Raw genomic sequence first — 26,318 nt, 5'->3', positions numbered from 1 at the left:
AGGTACAATAATTTAATATGAAAAACTATCAGTAATGCATTCATCTGGTTGCTAGTATTACGAACAACGAAATTTTAGGCTGCCAATATTAGGTGCAACTAAGTTTGCTCTTTATTTTATTAAATAAAAAAAAACAGTTAATTTTATTTAAATTATCTTTTATTTTATATGTAAAGTTCATAATTGAAATAATTAAAAAAACTATTTTTAATACTTTTTTAAATTATCATTAATTGTATAAATATACTAAATCAAATATGACTAAACGCTTATAATATGCCAGTAATATGGTCTTTTACCCTATTCCTCTTTTAAAAATATGTATCGTTATGCCGTTTATTTTAATCTTTGAATTAAGCTGGATAAAAATTCTAAAATTAAAAAGATATTTATATGAAAATTATATTGATATAGTTATCTATACATTATTTTTTTAAATGTGAATATTTAATATATTGACTGTTTTAGATCTTTGATTGAATCTCAAACTAGAATATTTATTCCGAAATTTATAAAACATTAAGTAAACTGCTATCTAACGATTTGTCATTAATTCATCGTTTACTCATTTAATATACACACATGCTCTCTATCTCCATTCGTTTTGTATCAATATTTGTGATAATCCTGATCTTTGTTAAATATTTTTATATTTTTTAGTAAAAGTAACTGACCTTTATTAAAAATATTTAACAAAGGTCAGTTACTCTTATTATAATTTTAATGCGCAATAAATTCTTATTGCTTAAGTAATCACATCAAGGCAACAAGAGAGCATATCAATAAAAAAAGAAAGATAGAGAAAGGCTGGAGGATGGAATAGAGGAAAATGCGAGAATCGAACTCGGGATGAAATTCGAGGGGCAAAATTCTTCGTTCGTTCATGCAAACGCATGCAAAATCTTATGGTTGAAAATATTTAAGATATCATAGTACAACACATATTTTAATAATTTGCGTGTTAATTAACTCGCGGTTATGTGTTTTTATTTTACGATTTAAGCTGCAAGAAAAATTATAGCTTTAATAGTAAATAAATCTAGAGAACTGTCATCTGAGATTCATAAAAATATCTGCGTGACATCTGAGATTCATAAAAATACCTGCGTGACAACTGAGATATTATAATGATGCGCAGATAACGTCCATTATACGCACATGTTCCGACGGATCAAATAAGGCTGCATTCGATAGTAGTATTTATTCAGATTGGCTAAAGATAGATGATTCGATCTCTTTGATTAAAAAGTTTTGTGGTCTAAGATTTATTCTTGTTATTGAATAAATTATTAATTAATTTTATATTCGATGGTAACGATGAAAAAGGAGGCAATTTGATATTTTGTGGTATAAAATGTAGGTAGTAGCTTCGTAGAAACAACCCCTTCTTCCTTTTTCTATATACGTGAAAAATATGAAATATCGCCAGACAACCCAGCAAATAGAAATAATTTTGTTGCATTTTCGTACACCAAGAAGACGTTTATCCAGTCCATGGCTGGGTTAAAGATAGCCGGATGAGTCGCGAGCTTTCGTAATCGCTTCATTCCACTGGCGCGGATGTGCCGTACGTACCTTGCACCATCCCATCGTATATTCCGCTTTAACAAATGCATTCGCGTCGCTCCACATTCTGGGTTTGCAACGGAGTATAGAGTACCCTGTTAAAAACCACCGACCAGTCGAAACGCTCTAGAGAACCAGCCTAACAACGGTTCTGCGCTAACTCCGGCTTCATGTTTTTCGTGCGGTTAGTAGAACCGGTCCAATTATATCATACCACTGTGCCAGGAACGGCCACGGCAACCCTCGTGCGCATGTTGTACATGTGTATATACACGCGTTTATATGTATGAATAATGTTGCGCGCGCACATGCAGCTGGAGTGCACGCTTTGACATTTGGAGAGTTGCATCAGGCGCGGATTTAGTTGCTGATGTACCCCACCCAGATCTAGTTCCTCGTGTAGAATCTTAATACGGGAACACAATGGAAAGCGAAGAGTTCGAGAATGAGAACATACTAAATCGTATCTGCTAAATCATCATTTTTGATGTGAAAATTTTGATCAACATTTTTTTAATAGTATTTGTTGACGAAATAATACTTTTTATTACATAAAAATAGTAATATAGATCTTAGAGAATACATTGTTCAATAATTTATTACAAAAATTTAAAAAATTAAGAAGTATTTGTTTCTGCGTTTATAATTAGTGGCGATCTAAACATTTTAATGTAACGCAATTAATTCTGGATATCTGCTTCCCTTCCTTTTTAGGACTTTTTTAAGTCACTTTTTCTACAATCGCAGTAGCGAGTATACGTATTTCTCATTTTCAGTAATTTCTCTGGATTGATATGTTTACATACGCGAAATGATAAATTTGAGCAATAAGTAAACACAATTTGTATTTATTGATTTATTATACGATCTAGATGGCAGAATTATCTTTCTAATGAATGATTACGGAATGTTTATTAAAAAAAGAAAGAATAACGGTATCGGTTACGCGCCAATGCACGAACTAACGAACCGGTGTGTTTGCGCTCATTTTTGCTAGTCACTTCGTAGTAACAAATGGCAATTATGATAAAGAAACAGGTACAACCACTTTCTTCATTCAAAATCTCGAATATACTAATGACTAAACTATAAACTAATCTCTACACACAGTAATAAAGTCTATAACATTTCATTTGGTTTAATTTATTCGTTTCGATTGATTTGATTATTGATTATAATCGTATTGTCTAATCCGAATAGGGCCAAAATAAATTTGGTAAAATCAAAAGCACAAATGATATTGAAACCCATCTTGAGAATTTATATCATCCGCCTTTGCGACATTTCCTTGCTGAATATTACTAGCTAGCAGCTAGGTTGTTTTATCATCGGCAAACTAATTGTGTTAAGTGATGTGGGGTTCCTCCCCATCTTCCTTGTTTCCCGCAGGTTCGCTTGCGGGTGTGGGAGTCGGGGTTGGCGTAGCGGGGATGGGCGTCGGGTGCGGCAGCTCCAACCCCTTGGAATGGACGGGCCAGGTGACGGTGCGGAAGAAACGCAAACCTTACTCCAAGTTTCAAACTCTCGAGCTGGAGAAAGAGTTTCTCTTTAACGCTTATGTATCAAAACAGAAGCGATGGGAGCTCGCGCGTAACCTAAATCTGACCGAACGCCAAGTCAAGATCTGGTTTCAAAATCGTCGGATGAAGAACAAGAAGAACAGCCAGCGGCAGACCCAACAGCAAAATAACAACAACAACAACAACAGCAGCAGCGCCAATAACGCGAATCACCACGCGGCGACCGGCAGTCATCACCATCCGAGCACCGCACACGCACCACCCTCGAGTCACCACGTGGTCGCGCAGGCGCATCATGCGAATGGCTCCACGAAGCATCATCAGTGACCCGTGGCCTTCTCTGGGGTCGTCTTCGGGCATCATCATCACAGTCATACCTCGTCCAGCAGCGGGGGCAGCCATAACAGCCTGGTAGCAGGTCATAGCCATAGCCTCCACGCACCGCAGTCCCAGACGCCGCTGCCGCCGACTCACGTATCGTCGTCGGGCACTGTAACGCCCGCCACGGCCGTAGTCCATCCACATACACATACGCACCCACACTCCGGCAGCCATCATCATCAGCTGGCGCACGTGGCTCAACAGTATCCCGCTCTCCTCCATCAAACGCCTCACGGCTTGGCCGCCTGAACGCACTGAACGCCCCAGAGAAAACCCGTCGAGATGCCTCGAATAAATTGAGGCGATCCCGCTAAATCGTCGATCAATATCCACGTCCACGGGAATTCGATGAAAACTCATGGACTCTGTCGAGCAGCCGTACAAAGACTGCTTCTTCTAAGGAAAGATAAAAAGTTCGCGCGTAGTATATTATTATTAATTATTAATTATATTATTAATTATTAATTATATTATTATTATTCAAAATCAAGCGAAAACTTCGCTATTGTATAGAAAGGGCGCGTTTGGGGCCATTATTTCAAGCGGTCCGAAGACTCTTCGAGTGTCGGTGTCGGGTGTCGGTATTTTACGAATAATACACGTCATCGGGCGACACCAAGCAATCTGTCCAATTCGTAATTCGGTAGTATTTTCTCCAGTTATATATATATATATACACATATACATAAAGTAAAGAGGTAATTAATGTCACTTAATGTACCCCTATTCCTCCCACCGCCCAGAGTCTCCTCTTTCCTCCTTCAGTCGCATCATGTACTCGTTTACTCCGTCTCACATCTCCGTCTATTATCGGGCCCGAGTCACACATTTGGAGATTGGAACGTATCGTTGCAGTTACACCCGGAGTTGATTCAATCAGACACCATTGATTTTGCAGTTAGGGCTGGACGGTCGAGAATCGCAAGTCGTAAAGCGGATGGGTCACTTTTGGGGGTAAGTGGACTCACTGATCTCGCGTAAATGCATGTGTATCGCTCTTTAAATTAATTTTCCACTTCGGTATGGGTTATATATAACCGCGTTAAGGACCTGCAAATCTTGTCAACTACCTACTTATTGTACAGTTAGGTAATATTAAAAAGTTAACATTAGCAAAAATTTTATTATTGCTCGTCATTTACGCTCTTCATATCTGTTTTTTAAATATTATTTTCTTGAAACGTTTTTTTGAAATATAGATCATAAAAATTTTATTTGCGAAAAATGTTTGCTCTCAGTAATATTTGAATTTAAATTATCATACACACATGTATGATTTAAAAAACTTGTGACGTAGCCACATTTAGTGTGTAGTTTACATTTATCGAAATATGTGTTATTTATGACGACGATTTTTGATTCAAGAACAAAAATCAAAAGTAATTTGTCAGATAAATATTTTCTTCTTTTGTTATTCAATTATTTGCCTGTCGTGACAAAATTAAAGAGTGGTAAATTTTGAAGTCAGTATAGAACACGAGCGTATCCGAAAAGATAGGTAGTTACGTCCATAATGTCGTACTAATCGCCTAAACAGGATCGCAAATTAGTACCTATAATTCTTAGTATTGAAGAAAAGCGATTTATGTTAAAAATATACCTAGTAGCCAGACTAGTGGTCTATTGTACCATTCTAGGCTGAGTTTGGGATCTTCATAAAAATTATGATGTTATACAGGGTTAAGATCGTAGGCTCAGTATTTTCATCTTCGCGCGCGGGCGAAATTCTTGCCGTGAAAGGAAAAAAAGGTTGTGGTACTTAACACTATAAACTTTATTGCTTAGTGACGAGATAGCGTAATTGCATTATTTTTTATGATAATTGGTAACACGTGATAAAAACTTGTGGTTTAAGTTGTTAAAAAACCGGTGCCGAAAATTTTTTTATAATATTCCATTACCATTGGATATTCTAAGTATCCGTTGATAAAAACTGGGCGTGACGTCAATTGATATTCTAAATCGACATTTGTTAAGTTTTAATATTAAAAATTAATTTAATATTAAAATTAATTATGGAATTGATATGTTCTTATTGATTATATCCTATACTTTTGGCTAGACCTAAAAATGTCTAAGACGTATTTGTTAATTAATGTTTATCAATAATCATGTATACATGATTATTGATAATTATTAATATATATACATTTATTTTTTTGCGTTCAGTGAATGTCACAAGTATTAATCTCTGTAAATATATTCAATGGATATGTCACGACGGATATATCATGTCTTCCGGTCGTTTTACATCTTTTGTTTAAAACTCGTGCTCATGTCTTTCACGACGAGAAACATAGTAAGAGAAAATCGATCTCGTATGAACGAAGTCCTAAGCGCGGCCGGAATACAATTTTGAACAGAACATCAGCGAATAAGTAGGTAATCTAATCAGGTGTTAAATGAAAAAGAAATTATCACACTGGATCTCTATTCTAAGGTGCAACATTATCTAAATTACAAAGGGCTACTGAGTCCGTGTGAATGGCTACAATATATTATATACGTGTATTTTGTGTATGTTATGTATGCATGTGTTCGGATGGGTGTGTGTGTATGTATATATGTGTACGTGTAGGTATATTCGCACACATATATGTACGTATGTTCTGTAAGCAAGAGTACATTTGTTTCATGTGTGGTGACACGAACGTGTCACACGGCTGTGGATACGAATGTATGTTTTGTGGTACAAAATGAAAAGTAGGCACAGGCCTTGCACTGGAAAAATCGATAGAGAAAGAAAGCGAGAAAGAAGGACCGAGAGCGTAAGCAAGAGGGGCAAGAGACATGGAAAACCCGTGAGAAAGAAAAAGAAGATTTTAAAACAAAAACAAGATAACTATGAATTGGAAATTCTTAAGCATATGAAATACCTGCGCACGACGACAGCAGATAAACGCGACTGAATGAAGAAATAAAGACAGCGCGATAATGAGACGTGGATCGTATAGAATGAATTTGAATTCGTGAGAGACTGAGTTTCGGATAACTGTATAATTCTGCCACGGTATTGTAACAGTTAATTATGTAACGACGATAATATAATACAATATAAATGATAACGAAATAAATAATTTCAAATGGAATGATTAAATGGGAAATTTCGGACGGTAGCGATCCTGTTGCGTTTACCGTGAGGTCCGAAGCTTTGCTGCAAGTTGATTGTAATTAGTTATTAAATATACCACTGACGATGTTTATTATGCTTATTAAAAAAATTCTTAAGATTATTATTATATTATATTATATTATTATTAATATTATTATCATTATTATTGTGAGCGTCACGTTAATATTATGTTATTGTTTTTATTGTGTGTTGTTTTGTATGTACCTCTATCAGCCTATAATAATAACATTATTACAATAATCTATACACATGCGCACACAGACAGAGTAGCGGAACGGAGAAAGGAAGTAAATACACATTATTATCTTTATCCGCTCTAAATACTGACTTGATTTTCCGACCCACAGATTTACGATGCCCAATCTGGAGAGAACTTTTCGATCTCTTAACATACAAACAGAAATTGTATGTTTTCTGATTCATGGAAAATTTTCTAATGCTTAAGATTTTGTACTAATTTAATTAATAGTCTGGAAAATTCGGAAAATGAGTAATCTAAAAAATTAAAGTTATATGTTATGTGGTTGAGGTGCTGGAAAAGGAAAGTGGGTTGAGAGATAACACCTTTTTATTTAAAAAAATTGTTTTATATAAAAATGTTTTTAAATATTTTTGTGACTTAATTGCTAAAATATTTTTCTGTTATTTTTTTTATATGCGACGATAAAGCTATAACACATCAAGTTATTACTAATACATGAAATAAATGTAAAAATCATAATTGTACGATTTATGTTGTCCAATATTGCTCTTCATGCAGTAAAGAACTATTAGATCATCTTTCTCTTGATTTGCCACTTCATATTGTATATTATCATGCGCTGTATCTGTAAATTATATGCGTAAATATTAATTGTTTAATATTCTGTTTAAAAATCTCCATCACACACGTATGATCATTATATTACATATTACAAAAACACATATTACAAAATATTATAAATAAATCGTCATGTTTTTTTTATCAAATTAATTATGTTTAACCCATGCACGCAAAAATAATGAAGAAAAATATTTTTGCAATCCTTTTATATTACATTTTAACAGGCGTACATTAAAATATAATGTAAATTTTCTTTTATATAAGCTAAAATTTTATTTTATATAATACTTTTGAAATTATTATAATTTCCTAAAAAACCTGAAAGTTATGAGAAGTACAATATAGTTTATTTAAAAGTACTCAGAATATTGCAAAATTTTTAATTTAATGTTATATAATATTTTGGTCAACATGCGATTATTTTATTTTTGTATTTAACATGTTAACAAATCTCGCATCTAATTTTGTTTATATTGACTGTTCCTTATAAAATACTCGCATTTTTGCGAGTTTAAACGATTTTTTATTTTACAAATTTTTGTGGTTCTAAATGCATTACAGTTAAAAATACACATATAAGAGATATTAAATTTGCTATTCAGTATTCAACATATCAAAGCTTAATATTATATAATATTTCTTTAAATATCTGCAATATCTCTTTTTTTGAAGAAATATATTATTTTGGAAAAGTACAAACATTTAACACTCAACTGTACTTGTCGAGATGTAATGCTATTTAATCCACGAAAATTTATAATTTATTTAAAATTGAACTTGAACTTTTTTATGAGTTTAATGATTAATAGGTTAAAAAAAATAGTTAAATATTACGACTTTATTATTACTCTTTAATAACAAATGTCTAGAACTTGAGAAAAATATGACATGAAGTAAATGCAAATTGTTTTTGTTACTTTTAAACATGTTTTCAAACTGTGCATTTTATTCAATTTTTTCCATTCCTACATTTATCCATTCACATTTTAATTGTATTTGTATGATATTAAGATATGTTCGTAAGGTAGAAATTATATGCTACTTGTAAATAAAAACAAGATTATTCCTGTATCGAAGTGCAATAATAAAATATGTTATATTAGTGCCAAAGTAATTACAGAGAAAAAAGCATGAAGTTCCTTCCGTATCAAATGAAGTACAATAATTAATCAAAATTTTTTTACCTCTTAAAATGTATTCCACGAAGTAAGTACTTATATTGTATTCATACTATTATATGTAAAAATTTTTATAATTTCGAAGTGATAATTTTAAATTAAGAGTACTTGAGGATTATTTAAATATATAATTAGGCTGTTTTTATATTTTTAACTTGCAAGTTGTACATATTCTTAGAACATACAATTATTTAGTAGAATAGGATACCTATGCATTTTTTTCATATTTCATATTTATGCTTTAAATATCCTTTGCATGCAATTAAAAAATTAATTGATAGAGGTATGTAAATTTTTACTCACAATTACAAATTCAGAATATTGTATAATGTATAAAAATCGTTTGAATACAAAAAAACATTTTATCATTATAAACAATAAGAATCTTACTGGACCGTACATTTGAAAATTCAACAACAAGAAATAGAAGTAATGGCAGTATATATAGTAATTCGTATTGAATTATTTAAGCATTAAAGATCTAGCTTCGACCATTATGGCCATTACTTCTATTTTTTATTGTTAAATTATCAAATGTAAGTCCAGTAAGATTTTTATTGCTTATATTATATCGCCTGAAAAAAAGACGTTTCCATACTTACACTGATTATTGCGAAGAATATTACTAAGGCCTCGATAGTGGCTTAAGATGCCACTAATCTTTACTAACGGATCCTAATGCTTGTACGGAATACAAGAAATCCGGTCGAAGTAATATTTTTCGCAATATTTATTTACAATTTTTCAGCATATTAACATCTTTCTAATAGGATGCCTAATTGAGCATCAAATTATTAAAAATTGGTTATCAATTTAATTCGTGATATTACTACAATAGTTTAATTGCATTTATAAGTCTGAAAAACCAATTCGGCGCGCAGTTTGAATGACTATAAATATGGAACATGTATATGCATGTACATATGTATATAGTATATATAGTAATTCAGATTAAATTATTTAAGCATTAAAGATCTAGCTTTGAGCGTTATGGCCATTATTTACTTCTATTTCTTATTTTATCATTATGTCTTATTTGATATATTAGGTATATAATAGTACACAGATATATAATAGTGATGATATTATATTAGAGTTTTTAAAATTATTTTAAATAACTATTTATGAAATTGGATATTAAATTATTACGTAAAATTGTATGATATCCTAATTAATACATAAAATAGATATATTTAAATTTTGACAGATAGAACATTCAAGACTATAATATGACAATATTTTAAGATTTTGTAAGATTTGTCAAAAAGGATTTTTAATTGAAAATTTGTTGGTAAGTACTGAACACATAGCATAAGATATTATTTATATCTATTTTGTAAAGATTATTTTCCTCTTATATATGTATACATACAGATATATAAATATATATGTTAACTTAAAAATAAAACGAATGGAAAATAAACGAGATACATATAGTAATTAATAAATTAGAAAGTAAAACTGAAAATTGATTAAATCTTTTTTAACAATGTAAAGCAAAATATTACTCTATGTATGTAAACATAAATAGAAGAAGATTATTAGACTATTAGAGATTTAAATATTTATTGATTTTATAAAAATAAATTTCATTATTAAACTAATTTAACAAAGTAACCGTAAAAAAACAATTTTTACTTGACTATTTGTCATTTAATTATTTTCTCAATGTTTAATCAATAAATATTTCTAATATATTATTTTTAGTGCAACGAGTAATGATTTCAAAAGCATAGTGCACACACTTTATAAAACAGAGTAAAAAAAGTTTCTTTATTGCAAACTATTATGCCATCCATAGAATCGAGTGTCCGACTTTCCAATGATCAAAAAAATTGGGTCCGAACTAAATCACTTGATGTTTTTCTGGCAGTAAAGAAGGACAGAATTCTTCAAAATTCTGCCCCTCTACTGATACAAAAAAAAATTAGAAACTTTTGTCACAACTTTCTAATCCTATCGTAACTTTATTTACATCTTCAGTTGTGTGCGATGCTGCGATGAGTAATAACGTAACTTGATATGTGAAATCATTTAAAGGTTTCTTTTTACTTATGAATACCTAATAATTTGTGTTGGTTAATTAAGTGTCATAATCATGTTGATATGTGAGTAGTATGATTAAGTTATATTTGTAAAGAAGATTAAAAATTCAACTTTATAAAGATTTATTCAAAGAAAGATGTAATGAAAGTTTTACATAATAACAAACTTATTTCTTTATTACTTGAGCCATTATACCGAATATCTCATAAATGAAGTGGACTTATATATTTTAAAAAATGAATGTTCAAACAATTACACACAAAATAGTACAGTGATTATTGAAGTGACAATTACATATAATATGTATAAGTATACAAGTGTTAATTATATTTGAATTATGTTTAAGTGATTTCACAAGCATCGAAGGAAGATCATTATTCGTATAAAACAATTATAATTGTTTAAATGGTTTGTAGATATATGGTTATTTTATCTAATTTATAAAATGTAGGAAACTATAATTATAATAAATAATGTTAGAATAAATGTGTTATATTAACTAGATTATATTAGATTTATATACTTGTCCGCAAATATTTCACATGCTTCAAAGACTTATTTTAATTGGTTATGAATCTTAAAAACACTTTGTCTTCAAAAATTTTGCAGAAATGAAATATTTTTTATGCTTTTCATTTTGATTAATTTATATCAGTTTATATCAATTTTTCCATATTTAGCATCATATTTGCATGTTCATTGTTAATTCAATTGGAAACGAAACCCCGTAAATATTACAAGGAAAGTTCAATTGTTTTTCTATCTTTAATTACGTCATATTGCACGAAGGTTAAGACAGCATTCCATTTGTCACCCGCGAGCCTCGAATATATAATGTTTTCTTTATTTTTTTTCTTAGGAACTGTACCTCACAATGACAATCTTTATTATCTGAGCTGATGTGTAATTATGATGACGTGGTTACTTTATTGCAAATAATCGGTTATGCGCAATATTTTTAAGCAACTTCTGACGAACAAAATTATTATTCCTCATCTTTCAAAATAATTTAGCAAAAAAATAGTGTGTATTCGTATAACATTAAACGCGAAATTATTCCGTAAAGTATATAAAATAGTACAAAGTAGCTATCTCTACACAAATAAGTTAATAAATATTTTATGATGATAGACGCACACATTAATTCTCCCGATTTGCATTAATTAGCAAATGAAATTCGGGATAAATTTCTTTGTATCGCGCTGAGAGGCGATTTGTATTAATTATTCGAATGGCAGTTTCGATGCAACATTGTTCGAAAAACGATCAATAAGAGAAACTCCCGGATCCTGTCCTAGTAAAAGGTTGACGGAACGTTCTTCTTTTTGCAATTTCGTGGAGCCATTCTAACAGCGGGAGAAATATCCGCCCCTCACGCTCCTATTCGACGCCAACTTGGTAGAATCGCCAAGAGACAGACATTTGAGGAGAGACAGAGACTCGATCAATCTGCAGCTCAGTTTTGTCGTTCAACTCAAATTGAATTCCACGTTACGAGTTGACTCGTGCGCCGACTTTTCCATTCCCTCGGGGATTAACGCGAATCTTGGCTTCGCCGTATTCAACGTGTCACGTGAAAGTACGAAAGGATAAAAGTTTTCCGACGCAAAAAGAGGAAAGAAAAAACGAATAATCTCAAGTTCTCACGCCTCTTTGCGACACTGCATCGTGACTTGATGCAGTTTTGCCATTTCACTCGGATTGCGCGTTAGTCTGGAAAAGCAATTTTCCGCCTGGATTATAAAATGGAAGAAAGTAGAAGATCGCGACATTTTTGCAGAAATGCTCGATGGAATTTTTGAGACTGCAGAGTAGCGTGATATATTTTGCATTTTTTTGACTCTTCTGCTATGTTTTATGCTACATATTATGTTCTACATAATTAAAAGAATCTTCTGTAACTTAAACAATTATTTTACATGTAATTTGCTACTTCTCAACAATGCAAAAATATTTTCAATTTTCAACATTTACTTCATGAATATTTCTGTCAGACGATAACTTTAATGTAGATACCTATTGATTATTTTAAGGATCTATCACGAATAAATTTATTTGGATTCCTGTCTATTCTAAATTGTAATAAATGTTTTTCTATTTCTATTTTCTTTTTATTTATGTTTGCAACATATAAATATTTTAATAGTAACAAAACATTTAAAACAAAAATGATAATAATCGAATCTTTTTATTTGATTAAACAAGAATTACAATTTTTATGGCGAAGAAGGCGAAGTAGAAAGGAATAACGAAGTAAGGGCATTGCCATTTCCTTTTGGTAACGTTTTACTATTACTTAAGCTTCGCCCACTCGCGTATTGGGGATGGCAATTCCATTAGGCAATAGACAATTGTCTGGAGGCAAAGAAAGGGAAAGAATAATTCGACTATCTCTCGCTCTCGAATTTTCTATCTTTGGTCGACTCGATGAGGGATTACGACAGACATTCTGCAGTTTTATTACCGTTTGTAAATTAACACGCATGTGTGTAATGAAACTAGAATTTACTAGAACAGCGCACGCGATTGTTGACATGGTGATTGCTGTTGGAAAATTCAGGATGTGATCTCGAAAAGAGAAATAAAGCATGAAAAATATTAAATAAGAGATAAATTTGGTTACATTACAAAAATAAGAAAAATGCATACAGAAGTAGTCAAAATTTGAAGCACTGTGTTATTTAAGACGATGATCTCGTAAAAAATTTGTTTGTGTATGTTCTCTATTTTTAACTCAGAAATAGTCATCTGAGATATTTTTACACCCTTGCAGCGGCAAAAAAGTATGAATCGTTGTAAAATATTGTTTTGAATGGATATTGTTTAAAATATATATATTTTTAAATTATTGTTTATGTACCTTTAAATATGTAATTTCATCAAAAATCCATAATGAAAGGCATTATATTAAATAAAATCTTTACTTTTTCATATGTGTGCAAAGAAGAAAAACTGTATTCGGTCAAGACAGGTCTTGGCGCCTATTACATATTTAAAGTGTATTAAAATTGATAATTATTAAAATTTTATTTTCAAATTACATGTATTAGTAGATCCCGAGTAGTACTAACGGAAATATTCATATTTTTCTCGCATTTTAGAGTGGAAGTATCACACTAGATTCGCGAAGTGTTAAGAAGTCATATTTTCAATTTTGGTCTTTTAGGTTAAAAATAAAAATTACGGAACTCTTTTACTTTTATAAGGAACCGTAGAACTATGAAAAGTGCTACTAGAACTTTTTTACGTCATTATTTTTTTTACGTATATTAATAATAAAATATCATGTTAACTTAACATCTCACTTTTAGATAAATTTGTGAAGTTAACACGACATTCTATTAATCTTAAAGAAATAATGACACTTTTAGTAGCACTTTTTATAGTTCTACAGTTTCTTATAAAAATAAAAAAAAAATTCCGCATGTTTTATACTAAAAAATCAAAATTGAAAAAAATTGCAGCCGGAACTCTGTTTAAAAATAATTGTGGAGTATAAATCTCTACTAGTACTAACGACAAATGTCGCTAGAATTGCAATAAATTATCATCACGACATGTTATCATCTCTCCGAGTGTTGTGCTGTCTTTTATACAGGGTATTTAATAAAAAGCGCACGTGTTTAGCTGTTGACAGCCGGACATAGATTATTGCATTAAGCGCAGTAATCTCTGTCTTTATGCAACCTTACGCAAGCATAGACGTATCTATATATATTTTGATTATTTAGATATTTGTATTTGTCCAACTTACCCCTATACATAAGCTCCGCTCTATCCTACTCTATGTACCATATAAACACACGCGCGCGCGGGCGCTAATGGTTTTTTTAAACACCATTAGCGTTTATATGGTAGATAGTAAGGTATAGCGGGGCTAGTTACGCATAGGGGTAAGTTGGACAAATAAATGTCCAAATGAAATCTGTCTTTATCGATGCTTTTTATTTTATGTTAACGATTAAACATATATTTTACATTTAATTATTATTATAAAGAGTAAAGATTTTAGTTTTTTTAATTTTGTTAATTAAAGCAATTAAAAAGAAAGAATATTACAAATTATTATACTTAAGATGAAAATAATAAAAATTTGATTAATATACACATAATCCTTTCATATTTTTAATAATATATAAACAATTATCTTCATGACTCAACTTATCCTTCGAGGATTCTCAACATGCCCCATAGATGGGACATATTGATCCACTTTGCATCCTTGTAATTAACGTAATTTTTTTCTTATTATAAGATATATTAAAGATTTATAAGTACTTAATCATTGAGTCAGATGAACATGCAACGTTTTAAAGCATTTATCATTAGTCTATCGTAATTGTGTGAAGATTTATAATAATTTAAAGAAAAAGTGTCACCACAATTAGCTCCGCTCTAGCCTACACACCATACTGATATTGTGAATAAAAAGCGAACATAAGTCGAAAGCTCAACTGTTTCTGAGATATAAACAAGTTTGTATATTAGTATCTTCATCATCTTATCATCTTATTATCTCTTCTACGTATTGTATGATATTATCTAAAATTTATCGATTCGTCGGGAACGTGATTATCCGGTTATCGATTGATCTTTCATAAAAATACCCTAAAATACTCTTCGTAATATTCTTAGTCGTCTTTGTTAAGTCTTAAGACATCACGAGGCTAAAAGCTTTCAACACAAAGATCGGAATCTACATTCCCGCCATAGCGCGCACCGTATGATTGCCTCCGCGCGGCTCAGCGCGGCCGAATGTCGCAAGTGGATCTATTCTTAGAAAGGGTCGCACAAAACACCGGTATTTACAATGTAGGTGTATCGCATTTAAAAATATTGGCTTTAATATATAGTTACCGTCGCAGCTATAGAGACGCCTGCGCGCCGTCGAGAGGATCGCGCATTATAGTGGGGGCAGAAAGCTATTTAATACGTTTCGGCGCATAAATTGCCAAGTATATGGGGCATTATGGGGTGGGACGAGACCGTCGTTGTCCATTGGCCTCTCTTGTCGGAGCAAGAATCGTCCTCGTCACGGCCACCATGTTGACTCTGCCTCTGAAATGTGGAACTTCGTTCTCCTACCACATACCGCCTCACGAGTCTCGTTCTTCTTGTTCTCGCTGTCTTCGTCCTTACTTTGTAACTACGTGTGAACGAAATCGGCAGTAATAGCCTTCTCGCTTCATTTCTCTTGAGAAGAAATACTTTGAAAATCATCCAAAATAGAAAAATTTTACGATCTCTTATATAGTTATTTATTATATCTTGTATTTTTAACACAATATAAATGAATAAATTTACGTTTAAAACGTTATATGAAAATTATTCAAAATATATTTTTTCGTATATTTTTTCTATAAATATGCATTATTATACACTTATGAATAACATATTTTTAATTTCTTCAAAATAATAAAATTCTCCGTACCACATAAATGTATTATCATAAATTAAAAGTATATAAATAGTATATAATAATCATTCTTATTCCAAGGAAAATGATAATAATAAAAGACAGTAAGAGAACAAAATGGTAGTCCTATTTTTCAAACTTTTTCGCATTCTATGCAACATTGTTCGTTTATATACCCTTCCAGGTTTCAAGAGCATACGCCACACAAAAGATGTCTCCCAGATTCCAGGAAGCTCGCCGCGAACCGTCCAATTTATTTACTCGTTTCGCAAAATCCTCATGTTCTGATTGGTTGGCCGAGATTGGTCCACGGCACAAACTCGAACTCGTCGTCTTTCCTAAGTGGTATGGGGTTTTTCATATTAGACTTTTTCGTATTCGTTCGGCACATTTAACCGGGTATTTTATGCTTCACGTGTGGAGGACTGTCTCTCTCATGGCCGGTTCCCTTGCCATCGCGACCGGATGATATCCGCGCCAAACACACGGTCAGTGCCGTCATTTTACGATTTTATTATATCGCTGTATCCCTGTAGGTTTGTGAAGAGGAGGAGCCTTTAACCCGCTCTTCGGTATTCTCGCTTTAATTGGGATTAATATGGACGATAATCGCAATGTGTTATACCTCGACGTGCGCGCAGTCGATGTTTAAAGTTCCTTCACATTTTAATTCGAAACCGGCCTCGCTACCTTGCTGGCACCGAGTTAACATTTTGCGAATCCCCCCGTGAATCTTACCGCGAACACGCCGCAGGCCATAGATATACACCGTATGCAATTAAAGAAGCTTTTAGTAACACGATGAAAATAAGTCATGTAAAATGAGCAAACAAAAAGAAAACATTTCTTTGTAGTTCACATCTTACAGATAATTTCTATATTCAAAAATTATTGTGTACGATATCGCTAACTTACTTAACAAAAATTGAAGTTTCTAGAAACTCATTGAAGTGCAAATTTCACAGTCTAGTAAATGCACAGCGTGATTATTTCTTAATGACAAGCTTGAACAAAGAACTAAATTTTAAGCTGCCTTAGGTATCCAGTAAACGAGAATGAATTGAAATGGATTGAAATGGATTCAGATTTTCAGAAATATGGATTCACGAATGTTAAATTGAATGAATGCTTTTCAATCCTGAATGCATTTTTATTCATTTATAGGAATAGCATGGAGCATATCTCTATGCCTTTCAATCTAAAAATAATATCAGCTTTTTCTGTGCATTGTGAATACTGTTCAATTCAAAATTTTGAATAGGAAATGCAGTTTTTCAATCCAATTACATCCAATTGAATCTAATTGAATCCAAATGAATCCAATTAAATCCAAAAAAAGTATTCGCTATTTGAAATACGCATTCGGATAAAAAAAATTTCAATCCATTTTAATCCATTCTCGTTTATTAGATAGTTAACTCTACATTACTCGCGTGGTATTTTTAACAATCGTAATCGCGCGTTGATTATTTCTGACAACCCTAACATTATATTTCAATTTTCATTGTTCTCTTTGATGATTTACAATTGCAATTTATTAAAGATTGATAATATTTTATACATTCTTAAGATAAAGATTAATGCAAAACTTTTTAAATTATAAAATAACTTGCCTTAAATATAATAATGGGTATAAATAACACTTATACATTTAGTGAATTTATAAGGTTGAGGACACTTCATCCTCACCTATCCTGGACACCTTGCGCGAATAATGAAGAGTTAATAAAACAAATTTGTCGTTTTCTTTTCGTTCTCTGTTTTCTCTAAATTTGCTAATACTCTTCTCACAATTCTGTTCCGTTTGTCTCTATAAAGTGAGTATATATATATATATATATTATTATTATCATTACTTATAAACCTACATTAAAGTACTCAACCTAGTACCGAATTATCCATGAGATATTCTGCTATCATCGTCGAGCTGGAATTCGATGGACCTCGGATTCATCAAGGAAAAACAACGAAGGCAGCAGCGATGGCAGCACCAAAGCCTCGTCTCCTGACATTCGCGGCCAGCGACTGGTAGACTCAACCGATTGGGAGATAGATCCGGAAAAAAGTGTGGGAGGAATGGTATGGTTCTTGCTGGATAGCGGAGGGCGCCACCGCACAGTGGCAAGAAACCGCGTGTTGTAGCAGAAACCCTCCTCTTCGTCTTCATTTCGCAGCGTCTCGCTCTCCCAGCAACCTTCTCCTTGAGATTCTAGCCGCAGCTATAGGCAGAGACGCTCTTTCCTCTCCCTGTCGCGTTTGTTTCCTTCTTTCTCTTTTCCGCTCCTTTTCTTTTCTTTGCGTCTGCTGGCTTTTCTCTTTTGGCCGCGCCCATGTCAACGATGTCGCGAATATCACAACGTGCACCAATACATGTTCTTCTTTAACCCGCCACGAGTCTTTACGCTTCGTTCATCTCATCATTAAATTCAAACAATATTCTTCTTTAGACATAGAGAAAGAGAGAAAAAATGAGAATGAAAGACTAAAGAGGGAAGAAGAATGACAATATATACCTAGAAAAAAGTGACTGTTAATACCACCCTCTTTCTTCTATCGGATACTCGATCTCCATTTTTTCAATTCTTTATTCTTCTTTACGATCCCTTTTTTCTTTCTCGTCGGTTATTAACAATCATGAGGAATGCAAACGCATCTCTCCTACATGCTCTTTCCCGGATCTCGTCTCTCTTCCGGCCCTCGCCATCTTTCTCTGGTGTGGCCGAGCTGTCGGGAGAGGGAGAATCAGGAGGGGGATTTCGAGGTGGCACCACCGGGGTCTCTCTCTCTCGCCTCTCTCCGACATTTCTAGTCGCCCATGGTCGGCGGGGTGAGAGAACCAGGGCGCGGTTCTGTGGGGTGGCGCACCGGCGAGCGAGAGAGTAGCGAGGAGAGGGGAGAGGGTGTTCGCAAAGTGTCCCTAAAACTTTTACAATCGCTCGGCTCGACTCGCTCGCTCTCGCGCTCTCGCTAGGGCTATGCTTGATGGCGTATCTTCCAATGTGAGTTGCCCATAATACTAAGATGTACGGCTGCGCCGGTAGGGGTCCCGCTTGGTCTCTCACTCACTTACTACCTTATAGTATAGCAAAGGCGTATAGTGTGCCGAACGCCGAACGTACGGACGTTCCATCGCGTTTGCCGGTCGTATTCATCCGGCATTTCGGTCTAGTTTGCGAGATATTTGCGAAAGAACCAGCTACATCATTCGCCGTCGCCGAACGGCGATGTCATTCATTTCGGTCTGCCGGTCGTCGCTCCGCTGAAGGCGATTCAGTGGAGCTCGTCTCGTTGTACGTCAATCGACATGTAATTAAGTGCCGCATTCTCACAGGAATCGCGTTGTCTCGCGAGATAGAATATTTGATAAGTGAGTGCGGAAACCGGCCCGGTTCACCCCCCCTCCCTCCCCTCCCTTAAGTAGCGACTCCATCGCTCATTGTAGATTTTCCGTCAGTGATGTGCGCCGAGAGTTACCACGGTAACCGTGACAAGTCGGTAAAGCGGCTGATGATCGCGATGATCGAGCATCGTAGCGAATCTGTCAGAATCTCACGTGATATTGAGTGCGTAGCGTGCCATGATGTTCATCGACACCGCCGGCGGATCCGGAAGCCGCTAACCATCATGGTAAGCACCGTAGCAAGCTATCACATGCGCAGATAATTATACTCTGACGTTGACCGAAAGTAATACATATTTAATCATGCACACTCAAAGTAAATCATGTCATTCCAACTGGTCCCTTTGACTTCGAAAATTATCATATAAAAATGTCACAAAATTTTAAGCAAAAATTTTAATATTTTCATAATAATCAATATTAATAATAAATCAATTGTCATTTTAAGAGCTTTGCGTGTGATATCTAATTTATAGGTTTTAATCAGATAATGTTTTGTCGACTTGTAAATGCGCACACTTTGTATAGAAATAGCGGAAGACTCATCCTCTTCAAAATTGTAAACATAATCAAATTATATATTAATATCAACATGATCTGCGATTCTATTGAAGCCACCATGCTTCTTGAAGAAATGTTGAATGAAAACTGTACGAATGATTTTATCAATGCATTTTTATAATTGATCAATATTTATTTAAGATAACGTCATACTTCAAGTGACATTTTATGTAAAGGAAAGTACTGGATGTGCAAAAAAAAAATGGTTAACCGTTTCTCAAAGAACATTAATGACATGCTCGTCGGTTTACGATAAGTGTTAGCAAAATAAACAAATCTTGTTCGAGCAATCAATTAGAGGATACTTTTTCCATCGCCGGCGAGGTCCAGAACGAAGGATAAGATCTTATGAACGAGAGGGGAAACCCGTGAATACCTCCACAAGCCGTCGGATTGTTCGAGTACGGTGTGGAGGGGACCGAAGCTTATCGATTGGTGGAAGTGTCGTATGGCTGTTGGCCACGCCCAACAGCTAGTCGGTAGCGGACTTCACAGCGCAACTAAGTGCCATGTGACTTGCGTGTGTACTTTAAATGCAATGCATGAAAATATTCTCGCAGAAATCGGAAAGCATTATCGACTTCGAGATGCAAAGCGGTAATCTCGAATTTGAGAAGCTATCTTATAATCCGTATTCTAATACCTCCAGATGAACATCTTTTCCTGCAAAATGGATACCTTTAAGTAATAATGATTTAATCTGCATAGCAGGTACTTTTGAAATAATTATTACATCGTTCCATAATGGATTTTATTACACATTTTGAAAAAACTAGATATTATTATTTATATAAATATATACATAATATTAACAAGAAATCAATATATACATTCGAATAAATATGGTAAAAAAAAACTAAAACTAAAATACAAGGGATTATTAACAAAAAAATTTTAATTCAAACACCATTAAAGGATATTGTTTATATCATTATTGTCAAAACACTGTTAGAATTTCTTCATATTTCGTGAATTGTATATATAAAATTTACGCACGTCGACTGAAAAAGACTGAATAAATCAGAAAATAAATCATCTAACAAGAGCAAATTGAACAATAGCTCATTATTTTAAGCTGAATATATTATAAATTTGGTAGGTGTTAAACGACATGTTTAATCGCTTTTAAATGTCACAACTTTGTAGATTTATACGTATAAAATATACAATTTAACTGCGAACGAATATGCTCATTTGCGCTTTTTAGTAACGATATTAACGTTATTAACGTACGAATAATGCTTATTTCAAATCACACTTATTATCATGATAATAATGCGCTATCGTTTTATGTTCACATCAACACATTAAAGCTCTAACACATAGTATCTAGATAGAATTATGTAGATAAAATGTATAAGAAAGAAAGGTTTAAAATATTTTGAGATGTTTTATCAGATATAAAGATTTTTGCAAATACATATCATAAATATATACTATATGTTATAAGCATTCTACAGAAATAATATTACGGCGTCATACAACATGTCGTACTTCAATGCAAATTCTTGTTAAGTGTCAATAATTATATATAATTTATATGCTAAACCTGAATAAACAGTAAATTTAGATTACACATGAAAGATATTTCAGACAGATATACGTATATAAAAATTGACACATATATACCTGTAACATACATGTATGTACGCATACCTTTATACATATTCATTATTTATCTGAAAAGAGTTACGATGATATTAAGCAATATTTTTCATTTATATATTATCTTATATTAAACAATTTAAAATATCTAGACGTAGATATTAATCGTATATTTGCAGTCATATATATAGCAGAGATTGAAAGTCTATAGAAAATTGTTATAAATAAAAAATTAACTCTTTGCACGTTATTAATAAGAAAAACGTCGAAAATTATGCTTTTCTGCAAAATGCATCCAATTGATTTTTATCATTTGTTTTACATTATTATCAATATTTTAGCATTGCTATTTTCTAAATAAGTAACATTTTAGTAAAATCTAATAATATATGTCTATGAGACACCCAACTTTCTCTTTGCTTTCCCTTGCCTTCATGCATAGGGTACCATTTTTTCATAATAAAGTGTATGCAGTCGCCAGATGAATCTCACGAAGTGAAAGTAGGCTACGTTTTCAATTTCGACCCACGTTTTTATACGTTCACCCTTTTAAAAGCTGAAATTCAAAACGAAACTGCGTCAGAGATCGACTTTATATAGTTTGAACCCATTTCTTTAATTTCAAAGAGATTTATTTGTGTCGTCAAAAGAATATTTAAGAATGTCGCATTCCCTAGAAAATAATTTTACGTCAAAATATACATATATACGAAGAGCATATATCAATTGAAAAGTATTAATTTTGGATTAATAATATTTATGATTCTTTACATAAGTATAAGTAAATTCTTTTTCAAGTTGACAGAATCGATAAATTAAATAATAATCTTTATTAAATTCATTTTAAAATTATAAAATTTATGTTTTTTATGTCGTGTTTGTATATAATGTAAACATATTAATATATAAGATTTTTATAACCAAATATTATTCTGCAACGGTTGATGAATAAAAAATAAGATATGTGATCACAGATCACTAAGTAAATATGCTAAGTGATATGTATACAATCTTAACAATAATGACTGTCACAACATGGGTTAAAGATCACACACGTAAAAGAATTGATATGTACACAGTTTGGTTTACTTTAGAAGCGCTAAATACCTGTGGGGTCTAAAGTACACTGTTAAATCTATAGTGTCAAATTTAACTTAACGTGAGTCGCCACTGCTCCTACTCAATCATATCGTTATTTTATACTAAAACAATGGTTATATTGTCACTATACAGTGTCAATTTGATACTATATAGTGTCAAATTGACACAATATAGTATCAAATTTAACTATCGTTTTCATAAAAAATAATGATATATTTAGTAGGAGCAGTGGCGACTTACGTTAAATTAAATTTGACACTATAGATTTAACAGAGATAAATGAAACTGTGTACATATCATATACTTATACAATTACAGATAAAATACAGAAATTATGTTATAGGTTGTTTTCTTTGCAAATAGGACTTTATGATGATTTGATATTGTTCTATGGCAAGCAGCTTTCTTAAGAATTCTCTTTTGGTACTCTGCATTTTTTTGTTATTAAATTAAAAGCTTTCCCTTCTGAAATTAGAATATTTGAAAAACAAGTGATTATAATTTTTTAATTGTGAAATTGATCATGAAGTAGAGTACAATTAAAATATTCTGTTTACTTTTATTTCGCGTATGTACAAATAATCGATATATCTAACGAATATAAAAGTCACATCTTTATTCTTCATGAAAAAATACTTTAATAAATTTTACATAGAGAACATTACATTTTTGCAAAAAATAAAAAGTATTCAATCATTTTTTCAATTTCTGCGACAAGCTTTATAACAAATTTATTACATGTGAATGTCATTTCGTTATTATTTCTGGATAATAAAGCGGAGATGACTGTGTATGGCATTACGCTGAAATATCCTTCGTATACAAAGCGCATTATGAAAGACGTATTATAAAGAGATACCGCGGCATTAAACAGTATCGTCATTTCATACGTGGAAAATGATAAGACTCTCATTGAGGCATTTTATTAAAAATAAAGAGAAACCAGCGTGACCGCCCACCCTGACGGCCATTGGTTCGTAACCTTTGTGTCCACAGGGTTCGTACTGACTACCTATGTGACGCAAATGTTCGATACGCGAATAAGGTTCACCTTCTTCGTTCGATGCAGCCTCTTTCGTTTTTCGTGTAGTGCGCATGGGTACCTGTGAAGGAAACTCGACGTTGGCCGGAGGAAGTGCGTAAAAGGGGGTGCATCGGGTGCACGGGATGCTCCCAGAGTATAGCGAGAGTCGGAAGATCAGTAACTGGTGTCGGTGCTGTTCGCGATCTTCTCATGCGCGTGTTTACATACTTTCGTGGATAGTCATATTCGCAAGGTGTTCTCTTCGCGTATATACGGTTTCGGAGTATTTGATAACGAATAATAATTGGATCAATTTGCGGTTTTTACTAAATTAGATTCGTGTCGCGAAGAAAGTCATTTTTTCATAAAACCGTTTTATTTGAAACTTATTGCTTTGATACTCATCGTGACATTTTCTATTAAATACTCATTTTTATCAGTCCAAATGGTCGAATTATATGGTCGAATCCAAGTAGCACACAGAGCTTACAAAGCGTTAAAAAACGCATATAACCGCTTTTTTTAGCTTTGCAAGCGTTAGTGCTACTTGGAAAGATTTTTTTTTTAGATAAAATGAAAGTTTAAATACCTTTAAATATATACTTTCTGTGTGATTATCTATATCGTAATTGACTTTTCATCGAATTTAATTTTACATAAACAATATAAAGCATTTCGAAACTAATAGTATATTACAATATTACATATTGCACCAGAAGTTATTGTCGACTCAACAGAAAACGTGATTTGTAATTGATGATTATTGTTTTATACACTTGTTTTTAATGCAAATATTATTATAGATTGAAAATACAATAAGCTTTAGATTAAAAGAAATCCTCAATATATTCAATATTTTTTATCTTTCGTATAATTTATCAAATAATATTAAACAGAGTATAAAAGACAAAGATAACACAAATTAATGCTGTCAAGTTCTGACATACAAATTTCATGTTTTTTATATTTTTATCAGGAAAAAATTTATTTTATTTCACGTACTTCGATTTCACATATCAGTAATTTACGTGTAATATTTATTCGTGGAGATTTATTTTACTTTGCTAAAAAAAATAACGACGCAGTTAACCTGTGCAAAAAATTATAGAAGCGATTTAAATATAATACATACAAAAATTTTATTTAAATTGTTCGGACATTTCGACTCACTTTGGAGTCTTCATCAGCGAATATTAATCTTCTTGGTTAGCTATCCGCACTCTTCGTAAGTCAGTCGCAAAAAAGTATTACGTGAAAAACCTTACATGATTTCGTGGAAAATTTGAAAAATGTACGAGTGAATAATTGACGAGTATATGAAGTCTATCCATAGACAAGTCATGGGAGAAAAGTGGAGGATAGAGCGACGTTCTTTGTGCAAGAACACAATATGCTGTTTGATGGACAAAAATGTATCTCGCAACACTTCGGCCTCCTCCGAAGGGTCACCTCTTCTTCTCCCTCTATTTCTCTTCTTCCCGCTACACACCTACACACTTGCGACTCGGAGGGTTGTTACAGTTGACTCTGACGGGGTTTTATGGCGTATCCATCTCCGCGTATAGCTCGCGCAGGGAGAGCATATAGCGACAAGAATGAGGGGGAAGAGCGCGACGGAAGAGCTCTCTTCTCTCTGTGACGTGCGTAGGGGTCAAGCTTAGGCAAGGGGCGCAGGCGCAGTTACGTTCGTGAGCCCCGCGAAGCACATGGTCGCCCCCCCGGCTATTATTCCGCAGTACCGCCGGTCTTCTAACTTTCATATACAAGTCCGAAACAAGTAAATAATCATGGTGACCTTTATCGCATTTTTCGCGTTCTTGTGGAACGAAGACACGATATGAGCGAGAAACGTGTCATGAATGGCATCGCAAGTGAAGGATCTCCGCGGTTTGCGAGAATCATGGACGGCCTCGACCACGATTCCCTGACCTACGAAAACAGATAAGAGAGAGCCGTGACTATGATGTCACGTTGTGATCTTGTATTCGTCGTGTGTATCCGGTGACTAACGCAAGCGACGCACACAGACATTATTCCCGGGATTATTCAAGTGACGCTACGTGTCGGCTTTTGATTATTCCGAGGTCGTACGGATTTATAGACATCGTATCCGGTTGTTATTGAGTCTGGAAGAAGCGTGGTAATGTGATTAGTTGATTGTGAAACGAAACATGGAATATCAGACAGAAGCGATAATTGTAACGAAAGTGTTTCAGGATTCTTAAAAAAAATTGAAGAATTTTTGTAGAATCTGGTCTAAAAAGAAGGAAAAAGACATTGTGATGTGTTTTGGTGATTATTATATTGGCTTTTTTCAGTTTCTGGATAAAAAATATGAATTTATTAAGTATTCTAATGTAGTTTCTGACATTTTAGATTTAAATTCTGTTTATCTTATTTTTTATTAAATAAATTTTATTTTACAATATATGATAGAAAAAAATTCAATCTGAGAATTATTCAATTATAAAGTTTTAATAAGAAAAACAAGAAATTTGCGTTAAATAAGAGTATTAAAAAAATGAAAGAAAGAAGATACAAACTCAAAGTTTACAAACTCCTCC

At 33.0% G+C, this 26,318-nt stretch overlaps 2 protein-coding genes across 3 annotated transcripts in view; both read left to right on the top strand.

Annotated features, from left to right (window-relative positions):
- LOC108723525 (homeobox protein Hox-D9) overlaps positions 1-3,502 on the top strand; it is a 12,322-nt gene extending 8,820 nt beyond the window's left edge. For both annotated transcript variants that reach the window (XM_018449349.1, XM_018449348.1), the window contains one exon: positions 2,917-3,502. In XM_018449349.1, the coding sequence (XP_018304851.1) occupies positions 2,917-3,413 (497 nt within the window). In that variant the 3' untranslated portion in view covers positions 3,414-3,502. The remainder of the gene's footprint in view (positions 1-2,916) is intronic.
- On the top strand, positions 3,414-3,908 carry LOC108723506 (homeobox protein B-H1-like; the record flags this gene model as incomplete). The annotated part of the gene is made up of 1 exon (XM_018449325.1): positions 3,414-3,908. A coding segment is annotated over one exon (303 nt), but the record flags the coding sequence as incomplete, so codon positions are not given.
- Between the last annotated feature and the right edge of the window lie 22,410 nt (positions 3,909-26,318).

Source organism: Mycetomoellerius zeteki, unplaced genomic scaffold (assembly GCF_001594055.1).
Source record: "Mycetomoellerius zeteki isolate Tzet28-1 unplaced genomic scaffold, Tzet1.0 scaffold243, whole genome shotgun sequence".
NCBI lineage: Eukaryota > Metazoa > Arthropoda > Insecta > Hymenoptera > Formicidae > Mycetomoellerius > Mycetomoellerius zeteki.
This window is presented reverse-complemented; position numbering and strand designations above follow the sequence as displayed.